Source organism: Carettochelys insculpta, chromosome 4 (genome assembly GCF_033958435.1).
Source record: "Carettochelys insculpta isolate YL-2023 chromosome 4, ASM3395843v1, whole genome shotgun sequence".
Taxonomy (NCBI): Eukaryota; Metazoa; Chordata; order Testudines; family Carettochelyidae; genus Carettochelys; species Carettochelys insculpta.
The window spans coordinates 17,816,594-17,838,564 of NC_134140.1; the positions used below are offsets into that span (position 1 = coordinate 17,816,594).

The window sequence follows — 21,971 nt, forward strand, 5'->3', positions numbered from 1 at the left end:
GCATGTCTCACTGTTGTTTTGAAATTCATTTGAAGCTTTTTTAACAACAAAAAAAACCCCACAAACTACTGCTGACAGATGAAATTGCTTATTCAAAAGAATACGGTCACATGTTTGTAAACTTGGCTTCCAGACAGGCCTCTGGATTGCTAGTTAAGTACCTACACAAATGACTTAATTTTTCGACAGTGTGAAGCACCTGGGAGTTACTGTTGACTTCAGTCAGGCAGCAGTGTGGCCTGAGTCACAGAAACTTCAGTGTTTTACTATAGATGCTTGTGGCTTTCAAAGATGTCTGGCAACTCCAACCCCTGTTCTTGTTGCCTGTCACAATCAGACCCCGTAAATGGCAGTAGGTGCATAACCTAAGCAACCAGTTTTGTAAATTTTGTGTTTTGTCACTTGAAGATCTGAGTCTTGCATTTTAAAGCTTGAAAAGAGGTAGCAGATTAAGGATACTGAGAGGTGGCACAGTTTTGTTATGAAAGAAGCAAACCATTTTTTGCTGGAATTTTTTCTGAACTCCTGAACAACTACTGATCTTTGGTTTAGCCAGAAAAGCTATTGGGAATACCTACCTTGTGTAATAGCCCAGATGGGAGTGTTCTCCGAAAGCAAAGACACTTTTTTCTTGGGCCAACCCTGGCTGCAGCCTGACACAGGGAAAATGACCTATGAAGGTCTAGAATTGTGCATTGATTTCTTTTGCTCCCACCTCCATTTTGTTGAAGATCTTACATAGGCAAAGCCACTTTTTTTCCTATCTAACACTCATCATTTGATCCCTAAAACATGTTGGCACTTACGTGTAGCCATCATATTAAGTCTGTCATGCCATCTTTGACAAGGCACACTGCTAAAATGGTATCATACCTAATCTAGGTAATGTGATCTCTCCAGAGCCATACCAATATCTCGTTACAGTCTGTTTGAGCCATGTTGTCCCCAACAGTTGGGAGCATTGAGGAAACAGTCGAGTTGGCATCACAGCAGCTAGGCGCAGAGGGATTTTGTGGTTAGTGGGACAGCCCTGTAGCATAAGGTGGTCATGACATTGTTTGGTGACATGTCGTCAGTATTTGATGTTTGCTGCTCACACCTTCCCCACTCGCTGCCAAGGTCATTCCCTGGACCTCTTTACTGATGAGGTTTTTTAAAGCAAGCAGTCCCACAACCTCAGTATTAACCTGTTGTTCTCCTTTCAGCTGCTCCTCTGTTTGTGTTTCTCTCTTTTAATGTTATGTCTGAACATGGATGGGGAGCTGCTGTATGGTGCCAGCTCCATTTCTTCTCAGTGTTCAGTGATGTGGGTAACACGCTTCACTTGCCAACTTTATAATAACATAGGAACATAACAATTTGTTATCTCCATGCTAATTTGGCAACATAGTGCTCATGTTCTCCTGGACAGGTTGAACTTCTCAAAACTAGGACTCTCTGATCTGGTGGATGTTGCTGGATCAGAGAGCTCAGGTGGCCCTGAGACCAGTGGTAGGAGGGGCCAAGGTTGGGAGCTCAGCTGACCCAGTGGCAGGGAGGGGGGATGGTGGGGACAGCATCCAGCAAGAGCCCAGACAGGTGGGTGGTGACCATGCCTGGTCTGGTGAACTTCTTTGTCAGGACTGGTCAGATACCAAGGGGTGGCAGATCATAGAGGTCCAAGTTCTGTCATTGAATGACAAGAACCTTGGATATCCCTGCATTGGAGAATATGGCTAGATCGTAACCTATGTAGGTCTGGGAGTTTATAGTAAGAGGAGGACGGAAGAATAGCATGAGCACAATTAGGTGGCACAAGAGTTTGCTTGGTTCTATTCTTTCTTTATACAGTAGTATAAAAATCAGAGTCACTTTCTTGACCTAGGCCAGGAGATTGGAATCAGAACCCATAAACTAAGCACTCAGCTGTGTCTGGCCTTAGGCTGGATAGGGAGAGAGTCAGAGCTGTCTGCGGCTTCCTGATCCTGGAGTTGGCCAGCGCTTCTCTAAACTTTTTTGGTAGTGTTGTAGGATCAGCTGCCAGCTGGAGATGGCTAGAACAAGGTGGTGCTCTGGCCACATCCCCTTGCTGGCACCACCTTTGCGGGTTCTGTATGCTGGGGAAGGCACAGGAGCTAGCTGTATCAGTTCTGTGTTACCCACCTGGCAAAGTCTGATGTGGCACAGAGGGCTGAGTGGGCCTCTGTGCGGTGCTCTCATTGCTTGACGGAGCCATCTGTATATTCTATAATGTGACTTCTTTGACTTTGGTGGAGTTACAGCAGGAGCACATGAAGTTCAACCTATGTAGCTTTCCCCCCACAAGATATAAATCACTTTCAGTCAGGAAAATGAGAAAAACTGTAAGAAATGGTAGAACTTTGCATGCCTTCTATTCAGAATTTTTTTAACCTGTGTCTTCTAGAACAAAAATTTCCTCCCCTGATTCATGAGAAGTTTGAATGTGGGAAGCTAAGATGTGGAATGCGGAAGGATGAAAGTGCGTGTTGTGTGGCACCTGGATATTTTGCCACAGAGAAGTGAGGCTGTTTGAAATATGTATATTGAGTCAGTGAGTGGTGAGGACAGATAATTATGACCCCCTACTAAGTCACAGAACAGAAAGGAAGTCATTGCAAGTCTGATGGAAGAAACTGGTGATCCAGTGAAGAGGGATAGTCTTGTAGGTGAGGAAAAGAGCTGAGATGCAAGGGATCTGTTTTCTACTCCTGCTTTTGACATACTCTTGTTGTGTGAGTGTGGGGAAATTCATTGAATCTTTCTGTGCCTTTGCTTTGCTGCCTGTAAAATAGGGACAATGCTTCCCTACCTCTCGGGGTGTGGTAAGGTTGATTATTGCAAGTTATGAGGTGAAGAGATTCTGTGACGATATGGGTAATTAAAGTAGAGACATACATGTTTCTTTTCTTTTAGTTTCATACTATTGGTCAAGAACTATATGGTGTGACCTTCCTCTGAAAACAGGATAGCACACTCAATAGGTTGATGATCTCATGCTGTACATGCTACTGTTCTTACTCAATATGTTATCTCAGCGCATTTGACACAATAAATGTTACCTCATTATATAGTTTAGAATTTCTTCTGTCTGTAGAATTAAAAGGAAGGGTGAGATAGTGTTTTTAATTAACACTGTGCTTACTAAAATCTGACATGTTGTTTGACCAGTTTTCAAAGAGTAAAGTAACCATTTAAAAATTATATAACAAAATTACTTAGTCCCTTGTTACAGATGAACTTTAAAATAATCCTGTAAAATATCATAGTTGGGTTTAGACAGTTAGGTGCGTGATGCAGAGAGAGAAGTCAATAAGTGTACTGCTTCAATACAGTAGACAGCAGAATGAGTTTAAAAAAAAAAAATTCAGTTTCATCCCAAAATGAGTTTTGATACATTTGAGGAGTAGACATCTGATGGAGGTACTGGCATACTCTTAAGCACTGGAACTGAAAACCACACCAAAAGTGAATTATTGCTATGGAGGTGCCAAGCAAATAAAGAGATGAATGCGCACACAGTCATTTGGAAGAGCTGAGTGAGTTGCTGTCTATTATAGAAGGCATTTCTATATTAGTTCTTGTAGATCTTTTATATTAATTATTTTATTATTATTATTATTATTATTCTAACCAGTCTGAAAATTGTATGTTTTCTCTAACAAGTTAGCTACAAGCTCTTCCTAGCAGTGGCTTGCGTTACCACAAGAGCTGATCTTCGTTACAAGTGCCTCTTGGTAATTCTCTATTCATTATGGCCTTGGATAAACTAATAAATGGTTGAAGTTTAATCATATCTTGGGACTCCAAAACCTAAATTACCTCCTTCTTTACAAGAGCCTATTAGAGTCATACTCATTAATTCTAGCACTGTTGGCAAATGACAATAATAAGCTCTCATAATCCTTGTGATAATTTATATCTCTGAAAGTATTTGTAATTGTCTGTGGATTTTGAAGAGACTCTGTTAGGTCATTTAGGTCCCAAATTAAGGTGTATCTTTTTTTTCTTTTGGGAGTGGGGAGGAGCTTTCTGACCTAGTTATCGTAGAAATAGTTCATGAAAGTTTTTAAAATAAAGTGCATTGAACATGGTATCCTCTTTGGAGTGAGAATGGTCTTGTGATTAAGACACTGAACTGGGACTAAGGGAATCTGAATTCATTTTCTGGCTGTACTCATAAATTTCCATTTGATCTTGGGCAAGTCGCTCTGTCTAAACTGTTGATCTGAAGGCCAGAAGAGACTACTAGAATAGATAATTGCCTCCGGTATATCATAGGCCATCAACACTCCATACGTGTCTCATCCGTGAAACATTTCCAGTCTCCCACCCTTGTCTTGTTTCAGTTGTAAGCTCTTTGTGGCAGAGGTGGTCACTCTTACCATGTCAGGCTGCAGTCATTACTGGAACTTCTAGGCCCTCCCATCATAGCACACAACAGTAGACAATGCTTTGAGATTGGTGAGCCCAGACATGAAACTATTTTGTTAGCTCTCAGAGTTATACTAGACACTTCACAAGAGAGACCACCAAAGAACCACCGATACGGGCATGTTCTGCAATTGCTAGTGGTAAATAACTCTGAACTTCTGCTGATGTGACGCTGGGGTGGGGTGAGGCGAGGCTTCCTGAGTTGCTACAGAAAATTCTTTACTAAGTGTCTGATTGTTGAATCTTGCCACATGCTCAGATTGTAACTAACGACCACATGTGGGCTGGGAAGGAATTTTCTCCCAGGTCAGATTGACCAAAACGGGGGGGAGGCGGGGAGAGGAGAGAGAAGAGGGACGTATTTTTTGCCTTCCTTAGTAGCATGGAACACAGGTCATTTGCAGGTTTAAACTGTTGTTTGTGATGCATTCTCTGTAACTCAGTGTTTAAACCTGCGTTGTCCCAACAAGTCCTGAAGCAGTAGCCACTGTAGTGATGACTGCTATAGCAAACTAGCCGCATTATTTGGAAAACATATTTATTGTTCAAACCAACTGTCCACTCTCAACCAGTGAAATAGCCATGTGTATCCAGTGGCTAGCGTGTTAAACACTACATCTTCAAACCATGATTTGAGAACTTCAGTAATTCATCCAGAGGTTCTGCTACAGGAATGAGGTTCAGTCGCTTGAAACCAGCAGGACATCAGACTGATAGATGATCCCTTTTGGCTTTAAAGTCTGAGTCTATGAGAACTAGAAAAGGAGGCTAGAAAACCAGACCTGTCTTATTTTCCATTGTCCATACGGATGAAAATGGCTCTATGCAGCTAAATAACTCAGGTGAGATCTGTTAGGCAGCACTGTAGGCTGCCTCCTGAAAACAGTGCTGTCAGAAATGACAGATGATGGTTTTGAGGCCACAGCAGAGGCCTCAGCTGTTGCCTGTCCAAAGTACAGAGTAAATGTCCTTTATTACAGTAACCCCCAAATGGCTTTTGTAAAAATAGTTTGTCACTTTGTCATGAAACAGTTTCATTATGGCTTTAAAAGGGAAACTTATTTTTAAATGGTTGTTCCATTCACTGCAGTTTGCATTTAGTCTGGGCTTGTTCCTGTTTGGTCAGTTTATGCTACAAAAGCCAAAATATACAAGTCTTGATCATTTGCCAAACAACTTGGGTAGAGCCGTGTATTTTATATGGGTGACTTGTGTGGGCTGCATGGGGTTAGTTTTCTAATTGATTAAATTAGCAAGAGCTTCTATCAAGGTCAATAAAGAACAGTACTCAGGCTTGCAAGTGTGAGGCTATATATGAGGTCCTCAGATTGCAGGCCAGAAGTTTGCACTGTTGAAGTAATACACAGGCTGTGGTGCAAACCAGCAAAACCAAGCAAATGCACAGCTAAAATGGAAAAGCCATCTGTAAGTGGCTAGTAGTGTGTCTTTTCCTCAGCTGTATTCCACCCAGGGATCTCGCTGATCTGACGTCAGTGAGGAGTAGCTCCTCAAAATCGTTAGTTAAAAGGGGAAACTGGGTTTTTGACAAAAGTTTTCATGCAAAGTATGTGGTTTCTTCAGAGAGATTTAGCTTTTTCATCCAGAAATCGAACACTTCAGAAGCAAAACATTTCAGTTGTGAATATTGCTGCAATGTCCCTTGGGGATTCTAGTTCAGTTGTCTCACGTTCCTGTTCTCTTTGGGCCAGGCTCCTAGCCAGGATTACAACCCCCTTGACAAGCTCTGGCCAAGGACACTCATGATTTTAGGATGCCACATTTCAGGAAAGATGTGGACAAACTGGAGATGGCCCAGAGAAGAGCAACAAAAATTATTAAAGGTCTAGAAAACATGACCAATGAGGGAAGATTGAAAGAACTGGGTTTCTTTAGTCATTAAAAGAAAAGACTGAGAGGGACATAAGAGCTAAGTACCTAAGAGGCTGTTACAAGATGGGCAAAATTATTTTCCTTAACTCCTGAGGATAGGACAAGGAAAAATTGGCTTAAACTGTAGCAAGGAAGATTTAGGTTGAGCGCCAGAAAAGACTTCCTAACTGTCAGGGTAGGTAAGCACTGGAATAAATTGCTTAGGGAGGTTGTGGAATCTCCATCTTTAGTGATATTTAAGAGCAGGCTAGACAAACACCTGTCAGGAGTTGTCCAGATGGTGCTTGGTCCAACCATGAATGCAGGGGGCTGGACTTGATGACCTGGTTCCTTCCAGTTCTATGATTCTTTGGTGTGTGCTCTCCCTCTTCGGAAGTGGATACCCACGTGCCTCGTGGGGAGGTATTCTGAGTGCAGAGCCTATAGAGAAGATAGGAATATGAGACACTTGACCTACAATTTCAATAAAACAACTCAGCAGCACTTCCAGGTTGAATATTCAAGTGCGTGGCGGAGCCAAATTTAAGGTGTATTTGAGTAATGGGTTTGGACCCACCTTTGAATGATGGAGTGGGGAATCCTGGTTCCAGTAAAGTCAGAGTGTTGCAGTTGACTTCAGCAGGACCGGAGTTTTGCTTTGAGGTTCACTGGCAGTGTACTGATTCTTCTCATTAACCAATGTGAATGGAGAGTAACTCTCTTGAAGTAAATAGCTGCACTTGTATAAAATCAGTACCAGTGTGAAATCAGCCCCTAAAATTGCATTCTTGGGTGTGGTGGGGGGTATAACTTGTTAAAATGGATGAAAGTTAAACACCACTAGGAAACCACTCAGCTTCTAACTTCCTTTGTCTTGTCACCTTCTTGTGTAAAACCAGAGCCTTTTTGTTTAAAAAAAAAAGGAAGGAGCTGGTACTCAGCCCGTGCAGCTCCTGGCTGGCTGGAGAGGTGCAGTTCTGCTCCATTCTGAATGAAGTTGCTAATTTTGAAGCTATTGAATGGGTCTGTTCACTTTTAAAACTCCTCTTGCCCTTGTGCTGCACCCAGTCTTCTCTCCTGGAGTGTACAGCACCCATTCTGTGTGCACCATCACGCTGCCTCATTCCTGAACCAGTCTCCTTTAAGAACGAAGTGTTCCATGAAAGCATTCCAGTGGTACTAACTATACGCGAGTCTGTGTGTGTTCTGCCCTGTAAAGTATGCCACAGCAAGGGCCAAAGCATTGCACACCTGAGTAACCCAATTGAAATCTGTGCAGGACCTCTCAGGGGACTAGGGTTAGGGCTAGGGTTGGGACACTGGACCATGAGCTCTAAAGGTCAGGGACTTGTTTGTCCCAGCCCACCCAGCAGGTACAGCATTCTGTAGGCTATTCCACATTTTGGCCACTTTTTTTGGCTTTTTTCCTGCCTCCAGAAGAAGTACAGACAGCCTCTGTAACCCTGCCAGAAGCCAAGCTGTACAATGACACCCTGTGTGCATGATTGCATTTCTGGTGGTTTGGTTTTGAGGGTGGGGGGTGGGGGCACTGCCTTCCTGTTTGCAGGAAGATCAACAGGTGGGCAGGTATAAAGTCTGACAAGGGGTGGGGGTGGGAAGCTCTTTAGGGATGTTAACGGTTAAACAGTTAATTCATAGGCCTAACCCTAAATGGATGAGGCTTACTGGTGACAGTTAATGAGTAGGGCTGGAGCAGCTTGCCCTGGGCAAGGGACTACTCCAGCCCTGGAGATAACTGCAGAGCAGCCCTCATCTGTGAGGGGCACCCCTTTCTCCCCCTCCCCCCCATTTAATTGGTTAACCAGTTAACAAATTAAATGGTATTTTACATCCCTAGGGCCGTATCTGCACTAGCCCCAAACTTCGAAATGGCCATTCCGAAGTTTACTGATGAAGCTCTGAAATACATATTCAGCGCCTCATTAGCATGCGGGCGGCTGCGGCACTTCGAAATTGACGCGGCTCTTTCTGACGGGGCTCCTTTTCGAAAGGACCCCGCCTACTTCAAAGTCCCCTTATTCCTATCTGCTCATAGGAATAAGGGGACTTTGAAGTAGGCAGAGTCCTTTTGGAAAGGAGCCCCATCGGGACGAGCCACGCGGCGGCGAGCTGCGTCAATTTCGAAGTGCCGCGGCCGCCCGCATGCTAACGAGGCACTGAATATGTATTTCAGCGCTTCATCAGTAAACTTCAGAATGGCCATTTCGAAGTTTGGGGTTAGTGTAGACATAGCCTAGAAGTTATGGGCAAAGCACAACAGCAGGAGTGGAGCTTAGGTAACATATTGTGGAGATCCCCTTTGAGACAGGACACATGGGGGGGTTGAGTGGTAAGAGAAATACAGCAGTGTATAAAGTGCTTTGAAGTGAAAATCATACATCAGCGCAAGGGGTGAAATCTTGCCCTTTTTGCAGGCTGTGGGAGTTCGACATTGACTTCAGTGGGGTCAGGATTTCATTGTAGCTATTGATGTCCCTTGGGTTATCCATTTGCCATAAGATACACCAATAAGAGAGCCAAAATCATCCTCAGTCATGAGCTATTTATCTTTTGGGGGATTTTTTTTTTAAAAAGAAAAAAGGCCCAATCCTGCCTAGTCCTGCTTCAGTCCTGTTGGCTGAAATGATATTGCAACATGGGACTCTAGGGAACAAATTGTGAACCAGGCAGCACTAATTCCAGAATCTTTTATTTCGCTGATGGCTCCCGCTGTTTTACTGCTGCAACTTTCCTTGAATTCCATTCACTTCATTGACTCAACTCAAAGGGAGTAAAGCAAGCAGGGTATGGTGCCAAGTCAGTAGTTCTAAGCAAGCTGTTACGAAAGCACTTGCTCTAAACAGCACCTGTACAGTACTGAATGCTGTTATCTGGGCAAAGCAAACCACTGCTTGTCACCAGTTGATGGCATTTCTGCAGTTTTCATCTCTTGGTTACTATTTGCATGAGATTAGCCAGGGTACTGGAGCCTTATGTGTTGTCATCAGTCATGCTAGGGACTTTGACCATTGTTTGATGCCTGTCTTGTTTGTTTAGTTATTCATTTTCTTTTCCATAACAGAATATCTGGGGAGCGAGACCGCCTTTCTGGAGGAGTTGGTGTTTGGAAGTGGAGATACCATTGAACTTTCTTGCAACACCCACGGTTCTTCTATGTCAGTGTTCTGGTTCAAAGATGGTATTGGGATTACACCTACCAACAGAACTCATATTGGACAGAAACTGTTGAAGATAATCAATGTGTCATATGACGACTCTGGGCTGTACAGTTGCAAGCCACGGCACTCCAGTGAGGTTCTGGGTAACTTTACAATCAGAGTAACAGGTGAGTGCTCAGAATGCCAAAAACATTTTTTATTTCTGCTTCTACAGATGTCCCACTTGGCTGGTGTTCTGCAGTCTTCTGGCTTCTACATGAACTCTCTTTCTAGAAAAGTCAAAACAGGCAGAAGTCAAATCGCTTTTCTGTAATGAGTGCCAGAGACTCTCAAAGGAGCATGTTTTACAGAATTATCCCCGTGAATGCTTATAGATGTTTAATTCTCATTACTTGGTAAAGCCCCTTAAATGATGCACACATCCCCTTGGGGTATTTTATGGATGGGGAAAATGTGGGTTTACAGAGGGGAAGGGACTTTTTGTCAGGGTCAGAGAATATGTCAATGGCAAAGTCAGGAATTGAATGCAGGAGTACTACTAGTACTCTTAGTACCACTGACTCCAGTTCTGGCTCTCGGTGTTAAACAGTACTTCCTCTCTCATCACAAGACATGTTTTTTTGTGGATTCATTTCAGAAATGTCATTTTTGTACACAATCCATTGGGAGTCTGGGATTTAATCTTAGACTACGGCATTTATCATTACTCACTGCATCCTCCTTGCACTCATGTTGGCACAAGGGTAGAAAAACAGAGTGCCACGGATACTAAAGTTAGAAGGGACATGGCGATAACCTAATCTGGCCTCTTGTCTAACACAGGCCCCAGGAGTTTCCCAAAATACTTCCAAGAACTTATTTTTTAGACAAACATCCAGTCTTGATTTTAAAAAGTTGTCCATGATGGAGACTCCACCCCGGGCATGGGTAAATTGTTCCAGTGGTTGGTTACTATTGCTGTTAAAAAGGTACCTCTTCTTTCCTCTGGCCCCTGTCATCCCTCTGATATTAGCTGCTGCTTCTGTCTGCTCCACAGTGCAGTGATGGACTGCTTGGCCTTTCCCAGTATGGACTTTTCATAACATGTCTCATGGGTGCCCTCTCTTCCTCGTCCCAGTTGTTTCCACTTGGAAGCTTCCCGTAGAGTCTGGGATAACATCCAGGATACAGGCCTCAAATATGTGCAGCGTGTCCACCTCGTTCTAGTGGAAATGGGCCTTTGGTTTTCAGTGGCAATAAATAGAACATAGGAAAACTCTCAAACAACTGTGGATTAATGAAACAGCTACTGTCATTTGCCTAGCCTCTTTTTCATGATCAGGGTAATTAGGGCTGGATGACCATAAACTGCTCCAAACATAGGTTATTGAACTCCAGGGCACCAGAATATGGTGTTCTGACACGTATTTACTTAATAATTAGCTAAAACTGCCGGATGTATGGTTGGATAAACATGAGTGCACTTAGCTGGTGATAGTCCTGATTAAATAGATTAAAGCAGGGGTTCTCCAATTTTCCTATAGGTGTCCCTATTTCACACAATATGCCTCTGCGTGTGAAGCCCCCTTCACCCTTATAAATTAAAAACACATTTTTAAAAAATATTTAACGCTATTAAATGCTGAAGGAAAAGTGATGTCTGGGGCTAGAGCTTACATCTCTCAAACCTTTCCCCTGTCATAAATTTGTAGCCCTTCCCAAGAGGTCATTGTCCCCCTTCCCCCAGTTTGAGAAGCCCTGGATAAAGGCCTGATTTTCAAAGTCTTTGCTGTTTTTGGATAGCCTAGGTTCCAGGTGCCTTTTTCTCCATTTACTTCCTTTTGGAGTTCAGTGCTATGCATATCAGTAAACTAGGTTTTGGGCTGAGATCCTCACAAGTATTGAGGTGCCTAAAATACCTTTTTGTGGATGTTAAACTGCATGTCTTAAATTGGACACTCATTATCTTTTACAGTACAAAGTCACTCTTCCACTGCACCCATAATGATAACCAAGCATGTCATCTGGAGACATAGGCTGTCCCATTACAGAGGTCTTTCAGCCCCAGTTGAACATCGTACAAATGATGAAATCCAAATTGTTTAAGGAAAAAAAGACATTTGCAGTGAATCTTGACAAACATCTGCTTTTAATTAAACATTATTGGAGATTGCTGTGAATGTTTCAGGGTCATATTGATTACATGGTTAAAGAAGTATTTGGCTCTTTGAACATTTTCTTTGACTAGGTACAGTTATTGGGAATAGGGAATGTCAAAAAAAAAAAAAAAAAAAAGAGATACAAACATTTCTAAGTGACATTAAAATGTTTTAGAGTTTAAGGGAAACCCAGAGGCAGGAAAGGGCAGCTGGCTACCCATTCAAGTGCAACAGCTGTCAGACCAAAAAGTGGTAAAGTGAGAAATTGTTTTCAGTAGTGGGAAGACTGATAATCTCATGCTTTCAAAAGTTTTAAGCCCCTGTGTTTTTCTCCTTGGCTAATAATACCTAATCACCGCTTGAGAGCAAGTGAGTAATCTGAACCACCATTCTGCCAGTGTTATGCATCTTTGATTCTGTTCGCTCAGTGTCATTACCACCAAAGCGCTGCTAATGCGGACGTTTCAGTTTTAGCTGTCAGCCATATTTGTTTTAAACTTTGAAGCCTTTGCATTGGGTGGCACTAGTGGCGCCTGTTATATTCTCTTATGTTTCTTCATAATTATTACTGATCGCTTAGTGTTCAGTTCCAAGAGAGAGATTGTAATCTGAGAGTGGGGTTTACATTCCTGCATTTTAAAAGTAACCTCAGTGGTTGGTTAAAATTCCTTAGGTAGCTAAATGTTTGTTCACTAAGACTATGCACCATAATTATTCTGAGTTATACTGGAATTGGTAGTAACAAACTGAAGTTTACTCTGTTACCGAGCATTAAATAAGTTCTTTAAATTTGTTGAAGTGTATCAAAAATCTCCATTTACAGCAGGTTGAACCTCTAATCCAGCACGTGCTCTTCCAGCAACTTTTCTAATCTGTCATGATTTTAGTTATCTGGATGACCACTTTTCATGGGAGTGGCCAAGTTTTCCGTGGTCCCATAAAGTTTCTTGACAGCCACAAGTCCTGGCTGTCAGCGTTCTGTGCTGTTGTTTAGCTGTAATTTATCCCTAAATGTCTTCTAAGAACTCAGTAAGCAGTGGAAGTGTTGGTAATGCCACTAGACAGTACTGACTTCTTGTGGTCTGGCAAATTCTCTCGTTCGGCACTGCTCAGGTCCCATGAGTGCCAAACTAGAGAGGTTCCACCTGTAAATGGTACCTAGTGTTTCTTTTGAGAAAGAGATTCCTTCTCCATGGTCTTTGCAGGCCCTCATTAGATTACCCAGGAGGGCCACATGACCATGTTAATGTATTTCCTTTCCAGGGTAAGAGAGTTCAACAGTTCCTAGATCTGGTGTCGGGTCTCTGGCCACTGTGCTGCTCATGTTGCTTTGCCAGTGGCTCTCGGGGAACTCAGGCTCTCACCTCTGTACTGGTAGCTATAGTTGGTAGCCGTGGTTTGCACAGTTCCCTGTGCCGCTTTTTCCCTGGGCGTCTTCCTAACCCAGTTTCTTTCAACCTTTGTTTCCCACAACTTCCCTGGGTTGATCCTTCTTTCAGGGCTAAGGTCCCAGTTTTCATTCTTTCTCTGCCCTCTGGATTTCTCCCTCTGTCGCTAAAAGGGTTGACTGCACAGCTCTCTTCTGCTCTTAACTTCTTGGCTTTTTTACTAACTAGTTTGCTCCTGTGCAGCTGAACTTTGTGGTCACTTAGCACCTGGAGGGAAAACTAGGCCTGTCAGGTAAAACAGCTGACCTCCCAGGTACACACCCTGCATTACAAGCAATACAATGAATCACCTTTTTCCTTAAGGTGGTCTGGAAATCAGGTTCAAAGTTACTGCTCTGTGAAGTAAAGGTTGATTGAGGAATACACTGGTGTATGCGTAGACTTGGCAGCTTTTTGTAAGCTTTCTCTTTAAAAACAGGACCCTGGATGTGGGTGTGAGTCAGCATTTCATTAGTTAAGGGGAGAGAACCCCATTTTCCTCCTCCAAACATTATTGCTTACATTCCTCTCCTCAGAACAAAATCTTCAGTTATTTGCACTCCAGTTCTGCAATGCTTCCATGAACAGAACTGCCTTTGGAGCTGATGGGCGTGTGGCCTTATGGCAGGACAGAATACCAGGTTACTAGTACTCATTGCATTTTGGTACTGCGAGAAAAGAGCTTTGGAAAATCCAGCATCAAGATTTTCAAAAATGAGTGCCTGATGCTAAGATTCTGGGGACATATTCAGGCACTTGCATAAGTGATCTGATCTTTCAAAAGTAGGGTGTTCCCAGCAGCTCCCCCTGAATTCAGAGTTCCAGTCTGGGACTTTCAGCATGTCTGAAGTCAGTCCACTTCTTCAGGTACCTGAATATGAACTTAGGCTCTTAACTTTAGACCCCCATTTTTAAAACCTGAATTCTAGTTCCTCTGAACAGACTCATTGTTTTGGGAAAGATCGTGGACCATTTGTATCTGTCTGTGACATCACATTCGCTGATGGGAAAAGAAAATCATGTCCACTAAATCCATTTGATTTCTTGTCCAAGTAGATTATTTAATTAAGAACGTGCTCTGCTGCCACACAATTAAGACTGGTATTCGTTAAATTATATACGTATTATAATCATGCCAAAGTAAGAATCCCAAACCTCATGCATTCAGGGTGTAAGGTCAGGAAGGATTTTACCTTACTCCTTTTTTTGTTCCTGGCCCTGCAGTTCTTGCCTTCATCAGTCTGTAGCAAATATTGTCAGAAGCCCCCATTTCACCAAAGCACTTGCGTATGCTTTAAGCACATACAAAACTTTCACAAAGTCCCATAGAATTTTAGTGGGACTTAAGTCCTGGGACTTAAACACATGATGGAAGTTGCACACATGCTTAAATGAATCTGGGCCAAACCCGAGAGGCTACATATTATGCCCCAATAATCTAATGCAATATGGTAACTCCTGTATTCGTGTACAGTGAATATTTCTGCCGATCTCTCCAGATACTATGGAACAATGATACCTTTATTAGCTTTTTCACTGCATTTACCAGTCAGTTGAATAGAAGAAGATGATATAAAAATACAAGAGCTCCTATTGGACCAAAGGATATTCTGCTTGACTTTGGCTAAACAGGATGCATTACGTTTCTGACCACATGTTGAGCATTCATAAAATTTCCTATCGTCTAAAAATCTAGTGACAGTTTCTTTTGCTGCTATATCAGAATGACAAAGCAGCTGCATAACATTATGCCTTTTTGTATTTACTGGTGATATTTAAAGAAGCAATGAATAATGGGAAATCTTACAAACAGGTTTCAGGGTTTTACTGGTGAATGGTTGCTAAACTAACCAGTCAGGCGGGAAAAGAACTAACAACTTTGTAGATAGCTCAATAAATGCAAACATGGTGTTAGGCATTGTTTAAATGTTAGGGATCAATACAGAAAACATTATGAAGCTGTTACGTATTAGTTATATGGTCTTACCTGGCATATGCCATTTTTGGTCTCAATAAGAACGTATCCCATTGCGGAAAGGACAGAACCACAGATCCAGAGAATGGTAGTGGAAGTCCCTAGAGATACTTGGGTATGAGGAGAAAATTTTTTAAAGATGGGGGTTGGGTAGCTTAGAGCGGTGACGTGACAGTGGGGTATTAATTTTATAAATAGTCTAGAGTCAACAAAATAGGTCTCAGAGGGAAAATGGGAGAACCTATCAAAACAAAAAGACCAGATCTACAGTGGGCAAAATGAAACATATTATCTGTCAAAGAAGCATACTCTTTCAGTGGATTGGTCAGGTGTCATGTCACTTTTACATGTGAAGTATCTGGGGGTGGCCATTATTGAATGTGGAGTAGTGGCCCATTGGTTGGATCTGGAATGGCAATCACAGCTGTGAGACTAGGCGAGGAAAAAGGGATAAATGTCTCGTTGAGACTCATACTCACAGGGTGCTGTGGCTCCATTACATGACGTCCCCAGTCAACCCTGTCAAACGTAAAACCTACGCTGATGTAAATTTATGGTGTAGACCTGGCCCATGTCTCCTGTCCCTGATGGAGGCACCATAGTGCAGTTGTGATTGAGTAACAAATGGAGGGGGGGTTCCCCCGTCCTATGTCTCAAATATGTTCCCCTTTGTAGTACTCAGTTCCCAAATCCCAAAAGTGTTACTGGAAAGACTTTCTCTGGAGAACAAAAGAGAACAGTCTGTGTTAGAAAAATAAGGAGCAAAATCAGAAAGAAAGAAAATTCTAATTGACTAACTTTGTGATTTCATCATTGTACTAGTTGCCTAGTCATCTTAGGCCTTCAAAGACTTAATACACATGCTTAATTTAATGCAAAAAGCAGTCAAGTAGCACTTTAAAGATGAGCGAAATGGTTTATTCGGTGAGCTTTTGTGGGACAGACCCACTTCTTCAGACCATAGCCAGACCAGAACAGACTCAATATTTAAGGCACAGAGAACCAAAGACAGTAAGCAAGGAGGACAAATCAGAAAAAGATAATCAAGGTGAGCAAATCAGAGAGTGGTGGGGTGGGGGGGGAGGTCAAGAATTAGATTGAGCCAAGTATGCAGACAAGCCCCTATAGTGACTCAGAAAGTTCCCATCACGATTTAAACCATGTGTTAATGTGCCGAATTTTAATATAAAAGCCAGCTCAGATGTTTCTCTTTCCAAAACAGTGCGATAATTCCTTTTCAGTAACACACATACCTTTAGGTCATTGACAGAATGCCCCATTCCATTAAAATGTTGACTAACTGGTTTGTGGATCTGGAGTGTTTTGATGTCTGTTTTGTGCCCATTGACCCTTTGTCTAAGGGAGTTAGAAGTGTGTCCAATATACAAAGCATCTGGGCATTGTTGGCACATGATGGCATATATGATGTTAGTAGAGGAGCATGAGAAAGTGCCCGTGATTCTGTGAGTAACCTGGTTCGGTCCAGTGATGGTATTTCCAGGGAAGATATGTGGACAAAGCTGGCCCCCAGCCCTCCACTCTCTGATTTGCTCACCTTGATTATCTTTTTCTGATTTGTCCTCCTTGCTTACTGTCTTTGGTTCTCTGTGCCTTAAATATTGAGTCTGTTCTGGTCTGGCTATGGTCTGAAGAAGTGGGTCTGTCCCACGAAAGCTCACCGAATAAACCATTTTGCTAGTCTTTAAAGTGCTACTTGACTGCTTTTTGTTTTGATAGTGTGTAGACTAGCACGGCTCCCTCTCTGTTACTATGAATTTAATGCATCTTTCATGATCCTATAGCAGTGGAGCTTCATTTGGGACTACTCACAGTGTGTAACATTAAGTAGCCTTTAAGGCACTACAGGACTGCTTGTTGTTAATTAAGCATGCCAGTAAACCTTTGCAAACCTAGGACTTGAGAGTCGTTCTGCCTAGACAGGAGCTGAGCTCCAGATCCTCCAAAATATTTTGGCACCTGGGGCCCATGAGTTAGACACCTAAATAATTTAGAGAATCTGGACCAGACTGTCTGAGGTTAGAAATAATAGAGCAGGATCCTTCTTTGTAAAAATACTTTCTGACAATCTTCAGCCATCATAAAGAGGAAAAAAAAATCACAAGCCTGGAGATAGGAGGGTTTTTTGGTTATTTTGGTGAGGGAGGAGTTTGGGGTTTTTGGGTGGGGGAGGGGGGCCAGTCCCCTTTTACACAAGGTTGAGGGAAACAATTCACACTTTTATTGGTTACTTCTGCATGGGAAAGGTTAAAGCAGTGAAAGGGAGCAGAACCTCCTTTTATTCTCTCGGGTGAATCTCCATTCTCCAGATCCTCTTTCTGATGCCCAAACATGCAGTTATGGGGAGGTGGGGAAAGGTGCAGCGTTTTACACACCCAAGCTGCCGCTTGAAACTGTGCTCCATAGTGGTTTAAAAAAAGTCTGAGTTTGATCAACTGTTTTTTGCTGTGGTATAAAGAAAATGAAATGCTGAAACAGTAGTAGTGGGGGTGGGAGTAGTGGTAGCGCATCAAGTGACATTTTTTCCCCTTCCCTTTCAAGATTCTCCATCATCAGGGGATGATGAAGACGACGATGATGAGTCTGAAGACACAGGTAATGTCTTGTTTTTGAATGCATAGTCTGTTTTCTTTAAAGATAACATTCACAGTATTTCTATACATGCTATGATGTTCATGGGTGACAATATAGGATGCACAAGATTATTATTGTTTAAAATAGAAGATTCCCAAAATATATATGAGGAACTGTGCGGCCAGGTGCATAGGACAAAATGAAGCACTTGGGAGACCTGAGCTCTTGTCCTGCCTGTGCTGCAGACTCATTTGGTGACCTTAAGGGTAGAACAGCTACCTGCCTTAGTTTCCCTGTCTGTAAAACAGGAGTGCAATACCTACCTACCTACCTACCTTTTGAAGTGCACCATGGAAGTATTGTACCTCATTCAAAGTTGAAGGAGATCATCTGTAGCATTAAAAATAAGAATTGCCCTAGATTTGGTACGTAGCCACCATAACGAAGCATGATCTAGAAGGTCATAAGCAATGGCAGGGCAGATGTTTATTTTAAGGTCATTATGTTTATGCTGCAGTACCAAGGTGATGGTGACCTTCTAACAGTCTTAACTGATTTGCCATATTGCTGCAGCAGCTTGAACTGTAGTATTAAACCTATCCTCGTGTTTCAGTTCAGGCAAACTCATTTTTCTTGCTTATTTCAGTGGACCTATACTGATTTTTACACCAAGGGAGGATCTGAGCCTGTATTTTTGTAGCCAGTTTAATGCTTTTTCTTTACTAGCTAGCTTGCTAAGGAGCAGCCATAGGCAAGATTCATTGATGCCATAAGCAAGAACAACTCCTTTGGATCAGCACCTTCTCATACTCTGGGTGAAATCTGCCCCAAACATCAGCTTCACATTGTTTTCTTTTCCCACTGTGGCTCTTTCAGTCCTTTGTGCTTGGTACTTCAAGTGTAGTACCAGGAATCTGGATTATTACATGCTTCAGAGGCATTAGCATTGTTTTATTATGCGCTTTATATGTGTTCAAGGCAAACTCTGTGTGTGAGTGAGTGAATACATAAATGTCTTGTGTTTGAGCTCCAAATCATCTATGTACCTTGGCAGAACTTCAGCATGACTGGAACATTTCTCCTACCCACAGCATTAGATCTCTCGGACTCTTAAAAACAGGTCTGTCACTGTCATGAATTTGTACCAGAGTGTCTTGCAAGAGGTGAACAGTAATTGGGAGTTATGGTGCCAGCTGAGCCATTGGCCGTCATTTGTGGCATTCTGATACCTGCTCATTAAGGGTCTGGTCCTGCAAAGCGGACAGTACCTCCCCACAAACACTCGGCTCCATTAAGGCCTGTTAAAGCTGGTGGAAGTGAAGCAAGTTGTCAGCTCTGTTCTGGATTTGGTACACATGCCTGGTTTCACCCAGTGCATCATTCTTTTCTGGTTTATATGTTTGCATTTTAAAAATGTGGTTTAAAGTAAACGGCTTCATCTCTTAGCACTGGGTGTCATAAAAAGCATGCTGTGTGGTGTTACAAAAGGACACATTTTTCTTGTATTAAAAAGAAAAACCACACGTTTTGCCATGGGTATTTATAGGTTACAGCCTGGGTCTCCCTGACAATTAAGGTTTCTTTTTTTAGATCAGAAGGTAGCCACTAGATTTACATGAAGGCCTCACTATGAAGAGTTGGATTCTCCTTGGTTATATAACGGTCAATTAGGCCAGTATGCAAAAGCAGAAAGCTGTGAAATCATGTGGCTTGTGGCAATGTGGGAGTGCTTTTTCTACCAGCCGTAGGCAGACCCATCAGTTAAACTTTGTCCAGTGCTCCGGAGATTATTGCGAAGTGGGAATCGTGTCACTCACCATCTGGGATATGTAAATAGTAGGTGTCAAAAGTTGAAAAAAGATCTGGTTGATCTCCTAGGTCCCCTGAAACTCCCAGGGCAATGTATTTAGATTTATTCATCCCAAGACTTTTTGTGCAGCCCTTTCGCCCTGAACCCCACGCTTGCTGCTGGCAAAAAGTAGTTGGCAGTAGGTATGTGCCAGTGAGAACCATGGCAACTATCAGCAGAAACAGTCTGCACGTGAATATGTGAAAAGGGCCAGGCTGGGAAGATACCTGTTGTTCTGTCTCCCACCAATCTCTCATTGACTTGAGCTGGAACAGGGGTCCCTGCAGAGGCCCAGTGCTTCCTCATAAATGGTCGTGTACCTCTTGCAGAGCTGTGGAAATCTGCACCAGTTGTGAGAGAGATGCATGATGTAGGAGAAAAGCACTTTGCCCTTCCATGGAGCTTTGTCTGGCTGAAAAGCCCTCCGTGGGAACCTGGTGAAGCTTCTTCCTCCCCAACTCACTCACTCTCTTTCCAACAGGAAGGAGCATACTGAGACCCATAGTTCTTAGTCTGCAATTTTTATCTGGAGTCTCACAGTGCATGGGATTTTTCTTAAAGTGCTAGTTCCTGGCATCATATAATTACGTGAGAGTCTCCACCTACTTTGTTTTGATTTTATTTTTTAAATTAATTAACTTTTCTGGCTCAGATCGCTGCAGAGAAGAGCTTGAAAATGTGACTCCCACAAGATTCCAAAACTAAAAGGCAAATATAACACAAGACCCACCACACCCCAAGAGTTTGCTTTTATTAGTGTTGATATTTTAAAACCAGTCTCGTGATCTTTTGGAGCCTGACTTGTGATTTTTTTGTAATTATCGGGGCCGGCTTTATCAGCGCTAGGAAACTAAGCAAAGACACACCTAAGCAAGACAGATGCACGATGTAGCAACCCCATAGAATGTTGAGTCAATGCATCTGCTTGGTATTCTCTGCGACTTTCATCATCTTTTAACCCTCTGATCCTAACAGTAAAATTGGAGGTGACTCCTTCTTAAAAAGCCAAAAAGCACACAGGGCACTCTTCCATAACTTCAGATGAAATACGGCTTTGCTGCAACCAAGTTACAAATTGTGATCTGTGCCTACAGCACCTGAGTTATCTACAGCTGTTCCTTCTGGTTCTAAAAACTAAAATACAATGCTTCTTTCAGACTCTCCTTTCCCATCTCTCCAGTTTTATCTGTTTATTCAGCAGCCCTGCTGGCTAGTCAGAGCTCTTCCAAAGAACCAATGTAATCGCCAATTAAATCTGACTGTGTACTCAGAGGCATCAGATGGGAAAATTACACAATTAGACTTTCCTGTCTGGTGCAGAATTTCATGGCAGTCCCTAATTGTTAAATGAGTGCTCAGCTATGTTAATTATTCCAAGTATTGCTCCTCTTTGTTTAATTGGCTATTCAAATAGGTGGTGTAGCAAGATTCTTTGACAAATAAAGTGACTCATTAGGCTGAGTATGTGATGATGGGAAAGGATCTGGGTAATATTTGCGGTTCCATTTTTCACACCAATGCATGTAGAGTCACTGCCCCTAGTTGCACTCACGGGTTTGGGATTTTGCATTTCAGAGGAGATTTAGCAGCATTTTCTCCCATAAAATGAAAAACAATCTACATGAAAGTTAAAAACTAAATGCACTGGTATTCTGTCAGCTTCCATGGATCACAAGGATGAAAACACTTTACATAGGACACAGACACAGATATTTGTTCTGGGGCAGAGCTTGACTCTAGTTCTTTCCAAGTTGCACCAGGGTGGGACTTCAGCACTGGAGGTCCCTAGATTTTAGAGACCCTATTATGAATGTGCAGTCATGTGGCATAAGACTTCAGTGAAGGAGGTGTGTCATGAACTAGAGCAATTAGTGTAATCACTGTGGGGTGGATCCTGCCCACTGCACACTCTCCCCTGCCTTGTGAACTTTAAGAGCCCGATCCTGCTTTCCGCAGTGTCCAGCGATAAAATGTCCTTTGGTTTCAGTGGCAGTATTTGTTGCAACCTGAATTTCTCTTGTGAAATTCAAACTCGCCTGTAAGTGAACGTTGACCTGACTGAAGTTCCTTTTGCTTGGGAAGACTCAGGCAGGGAGCAGTGGGGAGATATGGAGCCTAGTATATATGAAGTATAACAAGACAAGGAGCAGTCAACATGAACCATCTCCACGTGCATTGTGAGTTAAGAAGCCAGATCTCTCAGCACTTGTGAACTGTGGCTATGTTATTACACCTCCATGCCCAGAGGAGGCTTACGGTCTCCATAAAATGGGGTTTATGATATGCAAATATTTTAATAATCAGGACAAGGTTATTTGGTTCAGATTCTTTGTGGATACTAATCAGGGCCTTTTAGGCCCTAGCGTCTTATTGAACACTGTCCCATAGCCTAGTTAACATTCTTTCATTTGTCTGCAACTGTGTAGTGGAATCTTTGAGATACTCAGCCCAAGAGAGTGACGGGTCTTTTACCCTTCAAAGAGGACTAGGGTAAGAGCCTTGGATTCCCTG

At 42.6% G+C, this 21,971-nt stretch overlaps 1 protein-coding gene across 6 annotated transcripts in view; it reads left to right on the forward strand.

The window, feature by feature from the left end:
• FGFR3 (fibroblast growth factor receptor 3) overlaps window positions 1-21,971 on the forward strand; it is a 78,429-nt gene that overhangs the window by 20,583 nt on the left and 35,875 nt on the right. For all 6 annotated transcript variants that reach the window (XM_074992323.1, XM_074992324.1, XM_074992326.1 and 3 more), the window contains exons 3-4: window positions 9,383-9,646; window positions 17,579-17,632. In XM_074992323.1, coding sequence (XP_074848424.1) covers window positions 9,383-9,646; window positions 17,579-17,632 — 318 coding nt within the window. The remainder of the gene's footprint in view (window positions 1-9,382; window positions 9,647-17,578; window positions 17,633-21,971) is intronic.